Genomic DNA, 20,176 nt, shown 5'->3' with positions numbered 1-20,176 from the left:
TCGACTATCGTAGATAGGTAGAGGTAGGAATCTGGCCTCTACAGGCCGAAATGTTTTAGTGGACGCCGGGGCCGTCTATATGTACGATGGTCGCAGTCGCTTTTGCTGGTCTGTCCGATCCGATGCAGTGCGCGCCCTCCTTTAAGGTGTACGCGCACTGAATCGGTACCAGTCCGGCGAGAAACGGCGAAGGCGGTGACTCGACTATCGTAGATAGGTAGAGGTAGGAATCTGGCCTCTACAGGCCGAAATGTTTTAGTGGACGCCGGGGCCGTCTATATGTACGATGGTCGCAGTCGCTTTTGCTGGTCGGTCCGATCCGATGCAGTGCGCGCGGAGCTTTACGGTTTAGTTTCGGTTTCGGCTGTAATCCGGCCGAAACCGAAACAACGTTCGGGATATTTAGCGCTGTGGCCGAACATGTTTAGGTTTATTGAACTTATAATATTAGATTGTTTAATTATACAGGGTGCTACATATTCGAGGTACGAGCATTGGTATCTCGGAAACCGTAATAGATACGAAGATGGTTAAATTGGGACAAAGTTGCTCCTTGGGATGTTCACCAAGATGCCATAAAAAAGTTTTAAACATTTCAAGGATTGCTGAGTTTTTTGAAAAAAAAAAACGAATTTTTTTGAAAATCAATTTATTTTTTCTTGTCGTTACTTTTTAAAAAATAAAAAAACTAACTGCACATCCTTAGGGCTATCTGATAGTATTTTTAAATTTTCAAATTCTTCAAATTAAATTTTTCAAATTCGAGTTCTTTCAAAACCTCAAATAAAAAATGCAGGTACGTATTTAAAAAAAATAAGTTGGCCTCTGTATCTCACAAATTATCAGCTAATTTAGAAATCTAAAAATATTATCAGATAGCTCTAATAAAGTGGCTATGAGAATGTACAATTAGTTTTTTATTTTTTTTTCTTAAAAGGAATAACAGGAAAAAAAATTGGCGCCGGGAGGCACATACCTATAGCCGCCCATACTAAAATATGTTAATATCTCGAAAACTGCGACTTTGACTGATTTTGATGTTATTGCAAATTTTGTTGCAAATATTATTCCTAATCTTAATTTGAAAACCGCGTTTCGCTAGCTACTGTAATTTTGGAGTTACGATTTTTTAAAATTTTTAACCCCCTCCCATACCCCCTTACCAAACCACCACCCCCACCAAAAACTAATGGCCAGATTCTCGGGTGCCATAGTATTTTTGTGCCAAATTTGGTTAAAATCGGTTCAGCGGTTTTTGAGTTATCGTGTTACAGACGGACAGACGGACAGACAGACAGACAGACAGACACCCTGAAAATATTTTGTATTTAGGTCATTTATGACCCAAGTAACTCATTTTGAGTGAAATAAAAAAAACCTTTTTTTTTGTCAATTCTAATAGCCTACCTATTGGTATCGTCGGCCTACCTACCTATTGGTATCGTCGGCTAATAAAATTGATTTTCAAAAAAATCCGTTTTTTTCCAAAAAAACTCGGCAATCCTTGAAATTTTTAAAACCTTTTTGATGACACCTTGGTGCACATCCCAAGGAGCAACTTTGCCGCAATTTAACCATCTTCGTATCAACTACGGTTTCCGAGATACCAATGCTCGTACCTCGAATTTGTAGCATCCTGTATATACTGATAATTATTGAAGTTATAAAGCTGATGACATTTTACTTTTGACAATTATTACATTTCGTGTAGATTTTTGGAAGAAGAGGAAGAACAAACCAAACCTAACCTAACCTAACAGCGGTTTCAGTTGGAGCGGAGCGTCCGCGAGTTTCATGAGTTTAAATGAACAATTTCACATGGGTTGCGTATGCTCCGTCCAGATGAGTTATCTTGAAAAAACAGCGCGGACTGTCCGCTCCATCTGAAAGCGCTATGAAAGCGCTGTAAAGTAAACAAGCATATGAAAAATATTTTGTTTCTAAGTTTTTTTAGTCTTTTTTTAAGTTATAGTATTTAAAAAAGCAGTGTTTATATAGTATTTATGCATTTTGAAATAAGGGGTGATAATAATTAGTGATGAGCCAAACCGTGATTTTCTGTTCACAGGCTTATCTGTGACAGTGACTTTGTATTATCTGTGACTCTTAACTGTGACTTTATGATTATGAATCCGAAAGCACAATCACGGCTAAAATATAAGATACGATACGAATGATACGATTCTGTTGTTGTTGTTATACTAATTTTTATTTGTCCTTTATCCAAGGCCGCTGAAATAGAAAACACTAAACAGTGGGTAAAAGGTATATTAAAAAATAAAAATAAAACAATTTTTTATTTAAAGAAACCAACGGGAAAAGAATAAAATATGCAATATGCTCATAACCATAACGAACGAAACTTAACAACACGAGATAAGTAATACATTAAACAACAAATATTTTGATTTGTATTAAAATAAACGAAATATATAAAAAATGAAGTTTCTAAAAAAATAAACAGTATAAAGGTAAAACTTTATGTTTGGCTTTAAAAAAACCTGCTAAACTAAAAAGGAACCAAACCGATTCGTAGTGATAAAAAATAGTAATAAAATATAAAATACATAAAAAATTAAATCACTTCTAACAGTCACTGTCTTTAGATCACTTTGTCAGATATCTATCCTATGAGACGTACGTCGTGACTCGTGACTGTGAACTGAGTCACGACCGGCGCCATCGGCAGCTGCGTTCGCGACGCGCGACGTCCCGCTCTGTGAAGTATTTTCTTGTTACCAGAGAAATCACAATTAACTGTAATCGTCACGCTTTAGCAAGTCACCGTTTATTTTCAAATCAGTCACAGGCCGTGACTGTGATTATAGAATATCAGTGACAAAGTCACACCGATATATTTCACTCATCATTAATAATAATATAAATAGATAGTTTATTAGAAAATGAATGATTGATATGTGTTTTAAAGATTTTATCATTATAATACTGGTTGACTTCAGTTTTACTACAAAAACATCGCCTTTTATGGAAGTTTCGGTTCTAGAAAGCTTCTAGAAAATTCACGCCTAAAAAGACTTATTAGAAATACGAAAAAAAGAGACTACTCATAAAATGATTAAAAATCTCTTTATGGATAATTTTATCACATGCACTCTGAACTGGGTCGGGACTCTGCAAAATTCTTATCGTTTTTAACGATGGCTATCAAAATATTTTATTTCTTTATAGAAAAAGTAAAACATAAGGGCTCGAACACACTGACGACCAGGTCGCACCGGCCCGGCCGCTGCTACCATATACATATAACTTTATATACTCAGCCTAATCTCTAAAAAGTGAAGCCCAAACAGTGAAAGAGAAATATGGAATTCTGCATAAGTCTATTTCACCCGGATAGTCACTTAATTGCGCATGCCTTACCTGAAGAAGTTTTCATTGGTCCGTGTTTTTAAAGGGAAGTGGTTGACTGACATTTCACCTAACCTTCAATTTTATTTATATTTTTATTATTTATAACACATTATCATGAAGTTGGAAAAATATCAAAAAATAGTTGGAAACAATAAACTAAACAAAATCACTCTTTTACACGCACAAATAAAAAGTAATCCAAACAGAACTAAAACTATAATCAATGGGAGTTTGGCGCAATCGCAGTTCAATCGATATCCGGGTGAAATAGACTTATGCAGCATTAATATGGAGCTGCGTTATGTTGTCTTTCTCTTACGGCACGGAACAGCACACGGGGTTAAATAGGGAACACTGAGTATATATAGTTATATGTATATGGCTGCTACCTCTAAAACCATTAAATCAAATGATACCGCGCACACTAACGTCCTGGCCGTCCGTTGGTCGTTGCGACCTGTAGACTGCACTAAAATATTATTATTTTCTGCCGCTTGTTGCCGGTTTTCTTCCAAATTAATAATTTTTCAGATGAAATCCCTCAAATTCAAGGCACAATATTTTATTTTCTATTAGATATAGTGTTTTAGTGTAGTTTTTGCACACGTGCAGAAAATCCAAAGAAATAGTATACAGACTGGATCAAAGGGAAACTTAAATCTAGTCCCTTTTTTATCAAGGGTCGATTCTAGTAAAAATTCAAAACATTTTCATATGGCATACTCTATTTATGGTTGGTATGAACCTGTTATTATACCTTCGAGTTTCGATGTTAAAAAATCATATTTAAAGTTTTTGTACGACCACTTTTTTTTATATTAAATTCGTTTTTTAGTTGTATTGTAGTCATGTACAAGGAGGACAACTGTATTTTAAATATTATATTTCATTTAACGTTTTTCAAACAGTGTCCATTAGACTATATTTCTACTAGGCACATTATTTTAAAAAACTTAGAGTAAAAGTAACTTAAACATTCATAAAAATAGAAGTATTTACTGTTGTAGATTCTCAGTAACAATAAAAAAGAGGAATTTATATTGTAAACATTGAAATAACTGGAAGCTAAACTTTCTACCTGCTTATATTTAGAGCCAGTGTCTGACGCCCTTTTTTTACGATGGCCCTAATATGTTTACTTCTAAATTCGATAAGAGCCGTCATTAGAAGTTCATATCAGTAGAAAAAAGAAACAGAATATCTCTTTTTGTCGGTCGCGCGTACACAATGCTTTTTGTTAGGCCTATTTGTTCGGCTTGTTCGTGTGAGCTCGGTTCGTTCGGGCTAAAATGCTCAAGTCTGGACGCACCTTTAGGAACAATACTGTTTTTGTCCTTTATTGATAATGCTGAAAATCTCACGAGTTACATGTCTCACTCTACACATATTAAATTACATAGACGTAGGATGTAGAATATTCTGTTATGAAACAACTGATGGAATAGCAGGCATCGCGGATTTGAAACACATGGAAATAACGACGTTATCGTATAGTCGGGGTTGGAGATTTTACTTACTCAATTTACCAATGCATTATTTAATATTAGAACATTTAATAAGCTCATGAATAGCAACTTCACTTTTTAGTTAACTCGGATATTTTAACATTTCTGAAACAATATTTTCTAATTGGTAAAACGTAAAAAATCGTTAGATCTGACAACTCTGTTGAAACTGGTCGTTCATCTGGTCGCAGCTATAAACGCAATACATCCGGCCAGCCGACGGCTGGTCGTCAGCACAGAATATACTAACGAAAAAGAAGCCCAAGTTCCTTGTAATAAATCGGTTCCATTTTCGTAACGCCATCTCTCGACATAGCTGATATTATTGGTTAGCCAAAGGGGTGCGGGGCCGGGGGGATTGTAAAATACACTTTTTTATTTTAATTATTTTTATTCGGTATTTGCAATTTTATTTTTAAAACATATAATGTGAAACAATCACATAATATGTCTTAAAAATAAAATTACAAACGGAAACAAAAGGAATTAAATAATCTGAAAATCTACAAAGTTTATTGATGAAAAAGTTAGACTATGCAAATTGATAAGTATAACCTCTTTGGTATAACATTGTTAAACAAACATTAACAAATCATAACATATCAGATCATAGAACTAAAAAAAGTACTATTACATAAAAACAGGTGATACAATACTTCAAAATTAATTTTAACATAATATCAAAACCGAAAAATCAAACTGCAAACACAACCACACTTAACATCACAACAGAAATTAACACACACACTTCCGCGGCAAATGTCCAAGAAAGACTGATCATTCTGATTGGTCCTGGTCCGGTCGTAGCTCACGTCGTATTGTCGGTAAGCAAAATCCCTGTCCAAAAATTTTGACGATCAGCGCCATCATCCGTCATAATTGGGAAACTTTTGCTGGAACCATTTTTAATATTTCACTTACATGGCCCTGGTCGTCAGTGAGTTAGAGCCCTAAGCGAGGAATCTAATTTAAAAAAAACTATTTCTCCAACTGTAGCAGAATTCAAGTCCAGAGCTCGAGCTGCACGAAGAGTTGCAACGCTCGCACTTTTTTGACAATATGACACACTGATTTGAAATCTTGACTTTTTCACACTGATTTGAAATCTAAAGCCAAAATTATTTTTCTGCGCCGCCATGTGAGCGACGCGACATCGCGCAAAGCTCACCGCTCGAGCGGTTCCAATATGAACGTGCACTTAGGTTAAACAAATACTAATTAAAATAATCATTACTACTTACTCCTCGCTTTCTACGCTAAGTTCAGGTGCTACAAAATTACCCGGAATATAGCCCTTCAATTTGGTCTGTAAGTGTTCAACGAATAGCCAGTCAGGATCACTGTCGTTAAGTACCTCCATTCTATCGCCTTTCTTGAACGACAAATCCTGTAAAAAATATAAAGTTTAAAATTCATTACAAAAAAGTCATTAGATATAATATCCAAGTATATTTCATATCAATTAAACTTTTAGTTACGTAATCGAGGGCGCGAATTTCAAATTCATTGTTACCAACCATGGACATATTCGGCAACTGGAATTTACATTTCCCGCTGGGGATTCAGGCGGTAGCTCCGCTGTAAAAAGTGTTAAGTTGCCACATTTATTTATTTATTTCCTGATATTGCCATTCGTTTTGACATTTTAGTTTTGTATTACGAGTTTTTGGTTAAAATGAATTATATTGTGATACTTTAAGCTTATACATTTTTACTAGCAGACCTTGCAGTCGAACATTCTTCTTTTTAGAACCTCTTTTACTGCGAAGTGTGAAAATAGCTTAATAGCCGTAAAAAACTCATCGCACCTTTCCTAGAATATTTTGAACGGGAAAGTGGTAATAATGACCCTTTATGACCCCTAAGTGCTGTTAAGAAGATAAGTTTTGTTGATATAAATGATAACAATTAATATATTTATAATTAATTTGGTCGTGTATAAAACCATATTTTTTTTCCATAGTGAGTTACGTTTTAAAAAATATTCAGAAATTATTATTTCAAAGAATTTATTACGAGTAGAAAAAAAATTGTGCTGGGTTGGCGTTGGTTTCTATGTAATTTAAAAAATAAATAAAGCTGTCTAATTGTCAGTTTTGAGTCAATATTTTTTAATTCTCTTTCGTGTCGATTATTGATTGAATTGGAGCCCGAAATGACTCAAAACGAAATAAGTAAATTACCAACAGATATTCAGGCTGATGCGACAAACGCCATATCCAAACTACCTCCATTTAAATCCCGAATAACTTAGGAAAAGGAATACAAAAATTTTTAAAAATGGAAGCAATTAAAAACGTGCGAGAAGAAATAAAGTGCGAGAAGAAATAAAGTTTAACCTATCCTCGCTGTTAAAGTACCATTTACACTACCCTTGCGGTTAAAGTACTATTTTATCTACTATTTTTGATAGATACAAGACAATTAACAGTTGCTATGAAAAAAAAAGATCAAAACATTACGATTTTCTCTAAATCCATCGAGTAATTCGAAAGAATCTTAAAAAGATGGATTTTTTAAAGCCCGCAGTGAGTTCTAATTCTATCCAAAATGCGGATAGGAAAAACAACTATCTTAATTCATATTTTGAATATGCAGTTTGGCATTTCGCCAATCAGGTCGTCATACTTTGTTCACTTATAGTGTGGCGGCAAGTTCTTTGGCGCTTTAATATTCGTTTAAACCAATTAAGGAAGCATAAATTAAATAAATGTTAATTCTATTTTATTTGATTCGGAACAGTTATTGCCAGCATACAGTTTTTCTATTTTATTTCTTTGTCATTTTTAATAACAGTTCTAAAATTTTAAAATAAAGTAGGCTCGTTCAGCTACAACTGGCCTAATTCTTTGTTTTAATTGATACAAGTATTGAGTTGCCATATTGTTATATCTGGGAGAACAAAAAAGCGAGAGCAAAAAAAATTAGAGGAATAGTGAAAACTAAATTAAAATAAATTATAGCCACTGCAAGAAAATCTACAAAATAAAATAGTTATTTTTTGTAAACACGCTGCGGTAATCCAAAGGAGACTAATTGTCAGTCAATAAACAAATTTGCCTAACGAACAAAAATATGCTTAACGTTTCTGAAAGTTTATCTCTTTCCGTCGTCGGAAAAAAAAATAAAAAATGTTTTTTGTATTTATTTTTTTTAAATGTTCGAATTAAAAACCATAAAGATTAATAAGAAAGGGCCACTTTCACAAATCTAAGTTTTATCAACATTCATGGGATGGGACACAGGGCACAGGACACAGAATAAATTTAAACAACGCCAAAATTATAATGAAATGAGCGATAGCCTCTAAAAGAAAAATAAGAGTCTTTTTTAATACAATCGATATAATAAAATAAATGTATTGCTTATGCATCTGTATAGATGTTGGTAATGTATGGCAATCGCTTCTTTGATTTTAAAGGACATAACATAAATAAACATAACATACGTAAAAATTAAAAACAAATTAAAAATAATCATACAGAAAGTTTGAAGCTTTTTGGTTTTACCTTATTAAGTAATTGTTTAATTTGTTATCAGGTAATAATTGTTAATTTTGAAGTTTAACTTGATATATGGCATTTTAACAGAACGTCAACGGTTTTGTAGACGTATCTGTTTTTTAAAAAAAACTAAAGTGTTCTCCAATAGTTGCATTTAAATATTTTAAATAGTTTTTTTTCTTTATTCTTTGTATTTTTTTTGCTTCCGACGCCGGAAAGAGATAAACTTTCCGAAACGTTAAGCATTTTTTTGTTCGTTAGGCAAATTTGTTTATCAGTTATCAGTAAACCTAACTGCTGACAATTGTCTCCGTTAGTCTCCGTTGGATTAACGCAGCAGTGTTATAGCAAAAATAACTATTTTATTTTGTAGATTTTCTTGCAGTGGCGAAATACCCATATAGGATTTTTTTGGAGAGATGAATCCGCCACATAGGTAACATTATACAGGGTTGTTCACCACATACGACACTGAGTATTGTAGCTAAACGATTAGATTTTTACAAATTGTAAGTTTTGGGTTCGTTCAAAGACTATTAGAGCTACAATTTGAAAATATTTTTACAAGATACAGAGTGTCCCAAATAAGTAAAAAATATTATGGTTGTATTTTTTTAAATGGAACACCCTGTATATTATTATATTTTTAGATTCTACGATTAAAATAAAGGTAAATTTGATTAAGGTTTATCAGACTTAAACCTTACCGTTTTTGAAATATTTTTTATTATTTTTTTAAGGCTTCATTTCTCCAAGGGTATCGAAGTTTTTAATACTAAATAATTACTGAAGTTTATGTATTGATCAGATAATGTGTTGCAATAATAAACAAAATACTACCTTATACAGGGTGTCTCAAAATTTATATTAAATAATTACTAGCTTTACACGGTAATAACTTGTTTAATTTAAATGGAACACCCTGTATATTTTACGATAATCAGATGTACAATTTGTCTATCAAATTGTATTATACCATTTATAACCTATCTCTTCAAGTTTTCGTAAAAGTAGCATTTTCTTATAATTTAGACCTCATTTATCACTATACTCATGGAATATTGACATTTTGGATTTTTTTTAAAAATGTTACAAATTTTCAAAGAGTACCAGATACTAATATTGTCGATATAATTCGCTTATTTCATTAAAACAATAAGAAAAACTGTTTATATATTTGTTAAATAGTACCAATTAATATGATCCCAGTATTTAAACTACATTAATTGACTGTTTACGTTGATTAACAATAATTGCTCCAAATACTAAAAAAATTAATATTGTATGTGTACTAGACAGTGTGGTAAAAAGTAACACCTTATAAATTTTATTTCATTTTTTGACGAATACTTATTTATAACAACAGAGACGTTCATTTTCATAACTTATTATTGTATTGATTTCTGAGACAAATCCACATTTATTTAGAATAATTTATTAATTAAAACAATTAAGTATGTAATTAACTAATTATTGGGCGGAAATAATAGGCGGAGTATATTAATAATTAGTAATAATTGGTATACCTTTTTACAAAGCTTTAAATAATTTTCTTTTTTTAAACAAATGGGCTTAAAATATTATTATTTTTACCACCTGTATATTTTGTACATTATGTTGCTTTAAAAAAATCTAAAATTGTGCTAAAATGTCAATATTCCATGGGTATAGTGATAATGAGGTCTAAATAATTAGAAAATGCATTTTCTACGAAAACTTGAAGAAAAAGGTAAAAAATGGTATAATACAATTTGATAGACAATTAAATTGTGCATCTGATTCCCGTAAAATATACGGGATGTTCCATTTAAATTAAACAAGTTATTGTCGTTGAAAGCTAGTAATTATTTAATATAATTTTTTGAACACTCTGTATAAGGTAGTATAATTTTTATTATTGCAACATAATAACTGATCAATAAATAATATTTAGTAAAGATTTAGTATTACCCTTGGAGAAATGAAGCCTTACATTTTTTACTGCAATTTCACAAAATTAAAAATATTTCAAAAACGGTAAGGTTTAAGTATAATAAACCTTAATCAAATTTACCTTTATTTCAGTCGTAGAAGCTAAAAATAGAATAATATACAGGGTGTTCTATTTAAAAAAAAAACTCTGTATCTTGCAAAATTATTTTTAAATTGTAGCTCTAGTCCTTCAACGAACCCAAAACTTACAATTTGTAAAAACCTAATCTTTTTGCTACAATACTCCGTGTCGTATGTGGTGAACAACCCTGTAGAGGTATATATACATTTTTAAAACATGTTTTAATAGCACTAACAACATAAACGAAGATAATTATATGTATATAATTACCAAAATATCATAAATGAAGGCAAATAATGAGATAAAAATGAACGAAGCTAAATCGAAAATTGTGATGGAATAATATTACCCTATATTACGTGTGTATTTTTTAATTTGATTCGCGCTTTTCGGGATAGTATAATGGTTATCCAGGATCCGGGACAACAAGACATAAACCCGGGATTTTTCCGGATAACCCGGATGTCTGGTAGCCCTATACAAGTATCGAAAAATCAATGTAATCTCTATATGAATTTCGAGATGTCAAAATATTGTTCTGTATTATATGTGTTGCCATGAGCTCGAACAATGTTCAATATATGTACTTAAAGCACTAAACTGGGTTATAAATGTATGTTTTCAAAGTAAATATTATTGTTAAATATTTGTTTTAAACACAACAAGATTTTCAAGTTTCAATAAATCACCCCTCTAAAAAAACTGTTTGCTTTTTTCTGGTAATGTAATCCATGAATACCTGCCTATTTGTTCTTATTACGTTACCATGAACCATGAACGCGCGCGATATGGTTTTTGAAGTCTCATATTTTATTTAGATTCAAAATTACATCAAAAGAGAATTCAAAATCGTCAATTTAAAAAAGTACCGTTATACCGATTTGGTCATTTTAGAAGTGTGGTCTGGATTTTAACGTGTAAGACAGTGATATAGGCAGCTTAATGGAAACTATAGAAAATCACATGTGTTAAAGAGATAAAAGTTGAGTTAATACATTTCTTCTATGCGGTATTGCCGGATTGTGCATCAAAAGTTCAAACCGCACAACATTTACGAACAACATTTAGAGTTGGAACCTTATTTTTCACAATTAGTTACTCATTTTACTACAAATATTATATTTAGCTTAGATATATTATCTTCACTTCAGTAGTATACATGAAAGTTTTTAAAATAGTCTTTTTCTACACAAATTTTCCTACAAACGTAAAAAACCGGCAACACTGTATGCCGCTTTTGATTTTGTCTCTCGGTCTGTCAACCGGTCATTTATTATTCTTATTATCGTCTTATACGTTAATACGTTAAATCAGGGTTGCCACAAGCTACACAATTGTGTACTTTGCTACATATTTTCTTCAATGATTGCACAGCTACACCACAATCACCTGAGCTTCAGCGGTTTTTGAGTTATCGTGTTACAGACGGCAGACAGACAGACAGACAGACACCATGAAAATATTTTGTATTTAGGTCATTTATGACCCAAGTGGAGTGATAGGGGTGATAACATATACCTACCTATGTTAACCCAACCGACAACCTCACCTGCACGTGGTGCACCCTGCTAGAAAACTAACGAGGCTCTGTCGACCGAATGACTGCCGGTATAAGCAGTTCCCTCTTGTAAGTCAACAGCTTCGGGTGGAAGAACTAACAAGAGTGAGGGCACTTCCTTGTCCTCGGGATGAGAAATCATCCCCAAAGGCGAAAGAACCAGTAGGTGGTCAACGGCAGGGAAATGCGGAAGGCAACGGGAAACCACCGCATTAAAGATCTTCATAGATATCCTCAGGATATTCATCCTAGTATTTCTTATTATGTTGGAAGCTCAAAAACAAATGGCCTCTAGTCCCGGGTAGAGCTTAAGTGGTCAAGAGGTGCGAAGAATCCCCCGGTTCCAACTAGATAAGATAACAAAAATTGCGACTTGGAATGTGAAAACATTGTTTGCAGCTGGAAAATTTGACAATTAAATACAGGAGATGAACAGGATGGAGGTAAATATCCTTGGAGTCACTGAAGTCCATTGGCCTGGCACTGGAATTATTAAATCGAAAGGCAAAGTCTTTTACTATTCCGGCAATGGCAGTATTGATCAAAATCATCAGCGAGGGGTTGGTATTTTAATGGATGAGAATTTACAAAAGTCAGTGAAGAACTTTATTCCCTACTTTAAAAAGAACTTTATTCCCTCTACGTTTATCACGCTGCCCAAGTCAAGTAACGCAACTTCGTGTAAAGAGTATCGTCTTATTAGTCTAATGAGCCACTTTCTTAAGCTCTTTTTACGGGTACTGCATACAAGACTCTACAAAAAATGTGAGGAAGTAAGTGGAGAAAGTCAATTTGGATTTAAGAACGGCTTTGGTCCTAGAGAAGCCATATTCAGTCTTCAAACTTTAGTACAGAATTGCCAAGATCAAGATGTCTTCATGTGCTTTATAGACTATGAAAAAGCGTTCGATAACGTTAAACATAACCTCCTTATATCATACCTCAGAGACTTGGGACTTGATGGAAAAGATATAATGCTCATCAGTAATTTGTATTGGAACCAAAAAGCTGAAATTCGATTTTGAAATAAAAAAGGGGGTAAGGCAAGGGTGTATTCTATCCCCAATGTTGTTCAATTTATATGTGGAAAGAGCATTCACTGAGTCAATCTCCGATAGTCCCATTGGTTTGAAAATAAAGGGTATTCCAATTAATAATATCCGATATGCGGATGACACAGTGATATTGGCAGACAATGCAAATGATCTCCAAATCCTTCTAAATAAGGTTAACAGTGAAAGTCAAAGATTGGGTTTAAACATAAATACTACAAAAACTAAATTTATGGCTGTTAGCAGAAACAATATTCCGAACACCAGAATTTACTTAAATGGAGAGGTCATCAAGCAGGTCACACAATTTAAATATTTGGGATGCATGGTTAACGAAACGTGGGATCCGGATCAGATCAAATGCAGGATCGAACAAGCAAGATCTACTTTTCTGAGACTGCGAAGATTTCTCACAGATAGGAATTTGAACTTCGGCCTTAGATACAGAATAGTGAAGTGCTATGTCTGGTCCGTTTTGTTATATGGTGTGGAAGCATGGACACTGAAGGTAGCAACAATAAACCGAATTGAAGCCTTCGAAATGTGGACCCTACGACGAATGCTAAGAGTGCCCTGGGTCGACCGTGTTAGGAATGAAGACATTCTCAGAAGAGCTGGTCTGGAACAACATGAACTCTTCGAAATCATCAAGAAGAGGAAAATAGCCTATTTGGGATACATACTACGTGGAGAACGCTATCGCTTTCAGCGTCTGATTCTCCAGGGTAAAATAGAGGGGGGCAAAAGGGGGATAGGACGAAGGAAGCTATCCTGGCTGAGAAATATTCGTCATACAGGACTTCCAAGCACTCCAAGTCGCGGCAGTTAACAGAACCATCTGATGAGGAAGAAAAAGATGAACGCCTACGCAGGAATCTGCACGGCACCTTAAGAAGAAGAATGACCCAAGTAACTCATTTTGAGTGAACTTAAAAAACTTTTTTTTTGCCGATCCTAATAGCCTACCATACCTATTGGTATGGTCGGCTAATAACAGCAGAACAGTAATTCAGCTCACAGAAGCTGATGATTTTTTTGCTTTTAAGTTATCTAAGTTAGTACATCAAAAGAGGCCGCAGGTGTACTTTAAATTTTGAACTGACAAATATTTACCGTCATCAGTGTTCAGGTGTTCAGTAAAATGTCAGAGTATGAACAGAACTGGGTCATGAGTCATAGATCAATAGACAATAGCCAAAAACGGTAAATAGACACGATTACATAATCCCTTAAATAACACATAGTACGTATTGTGGCCAAATTTACTCCTTAATTACGTCACTGTAGATGCTAACTTCCACTCGTTTGCATACGTGAATATTATTCAATTTCACTTCTTCCCATGTCAGCAAGGACTGCAGTTTCTATGGACAAATTTGGCCGATTAAATGGTCCTGAATAGTTTACAGTTTTTAAACAGAATAAACCGGTCTAATTTGTCCATAAAATCGTTAGTTTCGCGGCATCAATTTTGACGTCACTGCAATCCTTGCTGGTATGGGAGGAAATGAAATGGAAAATGAATATATTGACGTATAACAATGAGTGGGGAATAAAAAAATTTGACGAACGTACGTCTTATTGGATAGTTTAGGTTGGTCATGGATAGCTACACAATAGCCGCGTTCACTAGAGCAAACCGTTTGCGCTTTGATTATTCAGCGCTGGATCTTTCTGGTGAACACTCATGAAACACGACCATAGAGTAAATAACAGTTTAGACACAGAAAATAAGTAATAAAGGCGGTTTAAACAAATAAAGAAGAGTTTAATTAAACAAGCAAAATAAATCGTCGCTTCCAAAAATGGAGACCGCTGAATAAAACATGTTGACCCGATAGTTTGTGAACGCGGCCAATGCTACACATTTTTATGGTCAAGTTCTGTACAACCAAAAATTTTCTTGTGGCCATCCTGGTTAAAATCCAGACCACACTTCTAAAATTACCAAATCGGTATAATATAAAGTATAACAGCGGCTTTAATGACTGAATCAATATAAGCATTTACTACCTTAAATTACACTTGTAAATTCTACACCAACATTCTGCACTGTAATAAATTAGAATATGTAACTAACTTTTCGTTATATGCAACTAATACTTTACTTTAACTTTTTTCTCTTTCAACACATTACAAATCAAGTGTTTGATTTAATTTCGTTATGTACCAGCAAAATATTTATGTTTACATACCTGCGTATCCCTGGCATCGTAACTGTAAAGGGCGACCACGATCCTGGGCTTGATGGGCGTCTGTGACAATTGCTTGGTGGGAGGCTTTACGACGACTGGCGTCGGCACCAGAGGCGTTGGTTTCCTGATTTCCGGGTACGAATTTATGTTTTGGGTGGGATAGCGTGCTGAAAACAATGGAAGAATTCGTTAAGCTTGTTATAATTGTCAGTATGTGTAATGAAAATAGCGAAATTATGCAAATATCTCCTCTCCTATACCTCAATTGAAGATAATTCGATTTTTTTTCGAAGGTACCTATTTTTTAATATTTTTTATACCGGCTGCGTCTCAAAAGTGGCTCACCCCTATAACTTTTTTATTTTTCAGAAAAAATAATCGAGATTTGGTATGTTAGTATTTAACTTAAACTTAAATTTATAGGACTGATTGACGTATTCAATTGTTTTCGGTTATTTCCTTTTTTCACCGGAAATGACTACAACTTTTGATATTTAAATGGCACCCTCGGCATTTTGTTACTTTATTTCGATAGAAAATGACACTGTGAATAGAATTACATATCCTAGGACAACTTTGGACATTTTCGAATATGGTTTATTTGAAATTGCAATATGCAATTCATAACGACATTTTAATTCAAAATACCAAGTGTGTGGTACCAAATTATTCGTAAAAAAATGCTGTTTCCAAATATGCTACATACCATGAGCCACCCTCGTTCCATTGCATATTTTAACCGGCCAGTGTCCACATTAGACGATCAAATCTATTTTTCCAAGGCTCCATGATTAAAAATTAGTGTTTTTAACACAGCCATGTCCCTCTAGATTGAAATTTAAAATACAATTTTCTTTTAAGCGAAAATGTCAAAAGTTGACATGTGATATGACATTATATTCAGAGTGTCATTTCCTATCGAATAAAGTAAAAAAACCGACGGTGCCATTTAAAAATCAAAAGTTGTAGTCATTTCCGGTGAAAAAAGGAAGTAACCGAAAACAATTGAATACGTCAATCAATCCTAATTTATGTCGTATACTAACATACAAAATGTCGTTTTTTTATCTGGAAAAATAAAAAGTTATGTGGGTGAGCCATTTTTGAGACGCACCCGGTATAGGTAGTATATAACCTTATTTTAATAATTCTTATTAATTAATTTATTGCCATAACTCTATTCAGAATAATTCTACCACCAGAATACACTGAAAATCTACTTTCTTAAGAACGTGTATATTTAGCTATTGAGCACAATATTGAGATCACTTTCATACATTTTTTTTTGGTAAGTCGGTAAGTGTCAAACATCATTGCAGTTGGGAAAGGTAAATAAGGTTTTAAAAAGGAAATACAACATTAGGGTTGCCAACCGTCCTCTATTCCAGAGGACAGTCCTCTTTTTGATCTCACTGTCCTCTTTTCTCTCACGTAAAATATTTGTCTATCGCCACAGTGCTTGAAAAAATTGTTAATTTGTCTCTTTCGCTACTACCTCTCGTTTCTACAGAAAAGAAAATGAAGAAGTATTTGGTGTATAAGAAATATTTGTGGAACAGACAAACATGTTTAACTATTTTATGTCACCTTACTGTTAAGGCTGTTAGCTTATGTTTAAAAAAAAGTTTTGTTTTAAGTATTGTTAAAAAAAGTAAGAAAGACCATCAATCGCATACCGTATACAACTTTTTGGTAAATTCTAGACATTTGGGCAAAGCTTCAAAACATGTTTCGCCTGTGCCTCTTTTTTACCCTCTCGTCCAGTGGCGTAGCTACCTAGGGGCTAGGCGGGGCAGTGCCCCGAGGTCCTCAAATTCAGGGGGGCCCTCGAATCCTTATCAGAAATCTCGATCGAACTGAACTTTTCGAAAATTCTCCCATTTTCAAAATAAATATGACAGGTTGCAACCCCACTTTAATCATGACAACTCAGTTGAGAGAAATTCAAAAATTATGCCTAGGGAATTCCCCTAAATTCTTTCTGTAAGTTGGCAGTGTTGTCAATTTGGCGGATAGTGATATGTGCGTTTTATGTGCAGTGTATTAAACGACATCAATTATGTATCCAAAACTTTACAAAAATGAAACATTAATTTAGGCGAGGCGAGTGAAGTTTTAGCCAGAGATCAAAGCAAAGTTGCAAATTTATAGAAATGATTTCGAATTATTCAAGTGCAAAGCCAGTAAAACTACAAGTAAATATGGTATCGATAAAAAAAAGGCAAAGAAAAGTTAAAAAAACATTTTGATGAATTAGCTGCTAAAAAATATTTAAAATTGAGATTTTGAATAATGTACTAGACACAGTAATATCTCAATTAGATACACGTTTTATTGGTATGAGTGCAGTCTGTCATATATTCGATTTTCTAACACCAACATTTTTATTACATGTTGATGAAGCAACTTGATTACAAAAGTGTGACGAATTCCAAAGAAAATATTCAGATATATAGTTTTTCACTTCAATTTACTAATATTTACCACCTAGTTGTACCTCAACTAACTCAAGCATGGACTGTTCACCAATTATGTAAGGAAATAATGAGCAAATATGGAGTGCTAGAATGCGACCTAACGGAAATATTTACAGCAATGTTATTATTCTTTACAATTCCTGTCACTTCTGTAGCAGCTGAAAGGTCATTTAACAAATTAAAAATAATAGAAAATAATTTAAGAAATAATATGGGCCAAACTCGACTCCGACATTTATCGCTAATAGCAATTGAAAACAAAACCGCATCAAGCCTGGATTTAAACGAAGTCATTGATACTTTTGCGAAAACTAAAGCTAGGAAAAAATTGTAAATATAATTGTTATTTAGTCAGTTGGTAAGCCCGACCTTTATATAATAAACCCTTGAATCTTCTCTATTTCGTTTTATTAGCCAAACCTACACCAATTATTAATTGTAATTTATGTTGCTACTGTTTAATATTTTTATTACCTGCCTTGCAGTGCACAAAAAGGAGCTTAAGTAGCTTAGCATTTTTAAAGTATTTGTATATTTCATATTTTTATTTGATAAAATCTAATCAGTTTACATAGCAGTGGGGCCCCATCTTTTAGTTTGCCCCAGGGCCCTTGGTTACCTAGCTACGCCACTGCTCTCGTCCTCTATTTTTTATTTTGAGTTGGCAACCCTATACAACATGCAGCTACGTATTTAAATAAAGTTGATGATCTTATCTCCGGAAACATAACGTCAGTTTTGAAATTGAATTGCACCCTCTTATAAAGATATAAGAGTGATAATGATGAAGTGGCATTTATTTCAAAATATCTCTTGAAGTAATTTCTTGAAAAATTAAAAACGGTTTTAAAGCAATCAAATATATAATATGCCTGAAGGGCTTAATGCATTCAAGTGAATTTAAATTATATAAAAAGAAATGATCTGGCCTTTTTTTATCCGTTCTGGTCACAAGCTGGTTGTGGTGAAGTGCTACTGGAACTGGATTGTGATAAAAACGTCTCTACACAGACATGATCCTAAACTGCTGTGGAATCAGGAGATTCCTCCGTTATTCCCGGTGTGAATTGTAGGGACAAAACGTGGCCCAAATGTCAGGTACAAAAAACAAAATGGCACCAGAAAATGCTACCATTAAACCAAATGCGTACCATAATTAAAACCCTCTGCACAGAGGGTTTTCTCAAACAAATTGGCAAAATGCCAACAACCGCCGATAGCTCTATCGGTTTGAACCTTTACCACCAATATGGCGAGGGAAGGTAGGCACGAAGTGCGAATATACACCGTCAGATAAAAAGTGATCAACAAACTTCGACCGGACTCAAATATTTCGCCAGAAATAAACTTGGAGAAAAAAATAAAAGACAATAGCAGTACTTAGAATGCCATCTCGGTGCAAGGACTTAAACTTGATTTATTTAAATAAAATAATTCTGTACATATTTAAATAAATTATGTGTAATTTAAATAAAATGCTACAAAGTCTATGGCTTACTAGATGTGTATTTGCAAAAAAACAAATTTCGGCTATTATAAATAGCCAATGGAAACCATAGTTGGCCATGATTTCATAAAAAGCGCCATTTTTAAGCTTTCCAGCGATATAAGCTATAATATAATAATAATAATAATAATAATAATAATAAATGGCTTTATTAAAGGAAAAGTAACAAAATACATACTCCTTCTTCAGGCAAAGTCTAGCCCATGGCTACTCTACTTAACCTGTTCAAAGAAAAAAAAAATAAATATACAATTACAGTTAGCACCACCTGCACTACAACAATTAGTAAATCAGACAGAAAATAACCAGAAAAACAAAGAAATATTTATAAAAAAATAAAATAATTTAACAAAAAAAAATCATATATTATGACAATAAAAAAACAAAACTGATAAAAAAAGTGATCTGGATTAGGGAGACGTCAAATCTGTTGGCTCATGTAAACCTCTTTAAGCTTTTTCCGAAAAGTGCTTAGATATATTTTATTTATTATCACGTGTTTATATATTTTTTTTCCAAAAATTACTGAGTTATAGCCAATTCTTATGTTTTTCGACTAATTTCACTTAATTAGCCATGAAAACAAGTTAAATCGCTCTCAGAGATGTCATTGCCACATCCAAACAAATTTATTTTTTATCGAGACGCAAAATTGTAAGTATATGAATTTTCCAAATGAAGAAAAGCGTGGGGGATTATTGGTTCAACTCTCCTTGGACCATACATTTTTGAGGATACGATCTCAAAACTGCAATTATTTCCCCATTTGACCGACTTTCTAGCTCCAGTGGTTTGCGAGATACCCATAGAGAATATCATAGAAAACTCAGCCTGTAAAGAGTTTATTTTAATTCTTTAAAAGAAGAAGACTTTTTGAAGGGCTCTAGATCTTTTAAGAACGAAACTTACGCCACTTGTTTGCAATTAGGAGCCCTAGCCTGACTTAATATAATC

General features: G+C 33.5%; 1 protein-coding gene across 2 annotated transcripts in view; it reads right to left on the bottom strand.

Annotated features, from left to right (window-relative positions):
- Window positions 1–20,176, bottom strand: part of LOC115890863 (tyrosine-protein kinase Src64B-like) — a 220,530-nt gene that overhangs the window by 23,717 nt on the left and 176,637 nt on the right. For both annotated transcript variants that reach the window (XM_030911215.1, XM_030911214.1), the window contains 2 exons: window positions 15,239–15,405; window positions 6,119–6,264 (listed from right to left, as the gene is read on the bottom strand). In XM_030911215.1, coding sequence (XP_030767075.1) covers window positions 6,119–6,264; window positions 15,239–15,405 — 313 coding nt within the window. The remainder of the gene's footprint in view (window positions 1–6,118; window positions 6,265–15,238; window positions 15,406–20,176) is intronic.

This window comes from Sitophilus oryzae, unplaced genomic scaffold (assembly GCF_002938485.1).
Source record: "Sitophilus oryzae breed Bouriz unplaced genomic scaffold, Soryzae_2.0 scaffold_935_pilon_pilon, whole genome shotgun sequence".
Taxonomy (NCBI): Eukaryota; Metazoa; Arthropoda; class Insecta; order Coleoptera; family Curculionidae; genus Sitophilus; species Sitophilus oryzae.
Note: the sequence above shows the minus strand (reverse complement) of the source record. Positions and strands in the feature narration are given on the sequence as shown.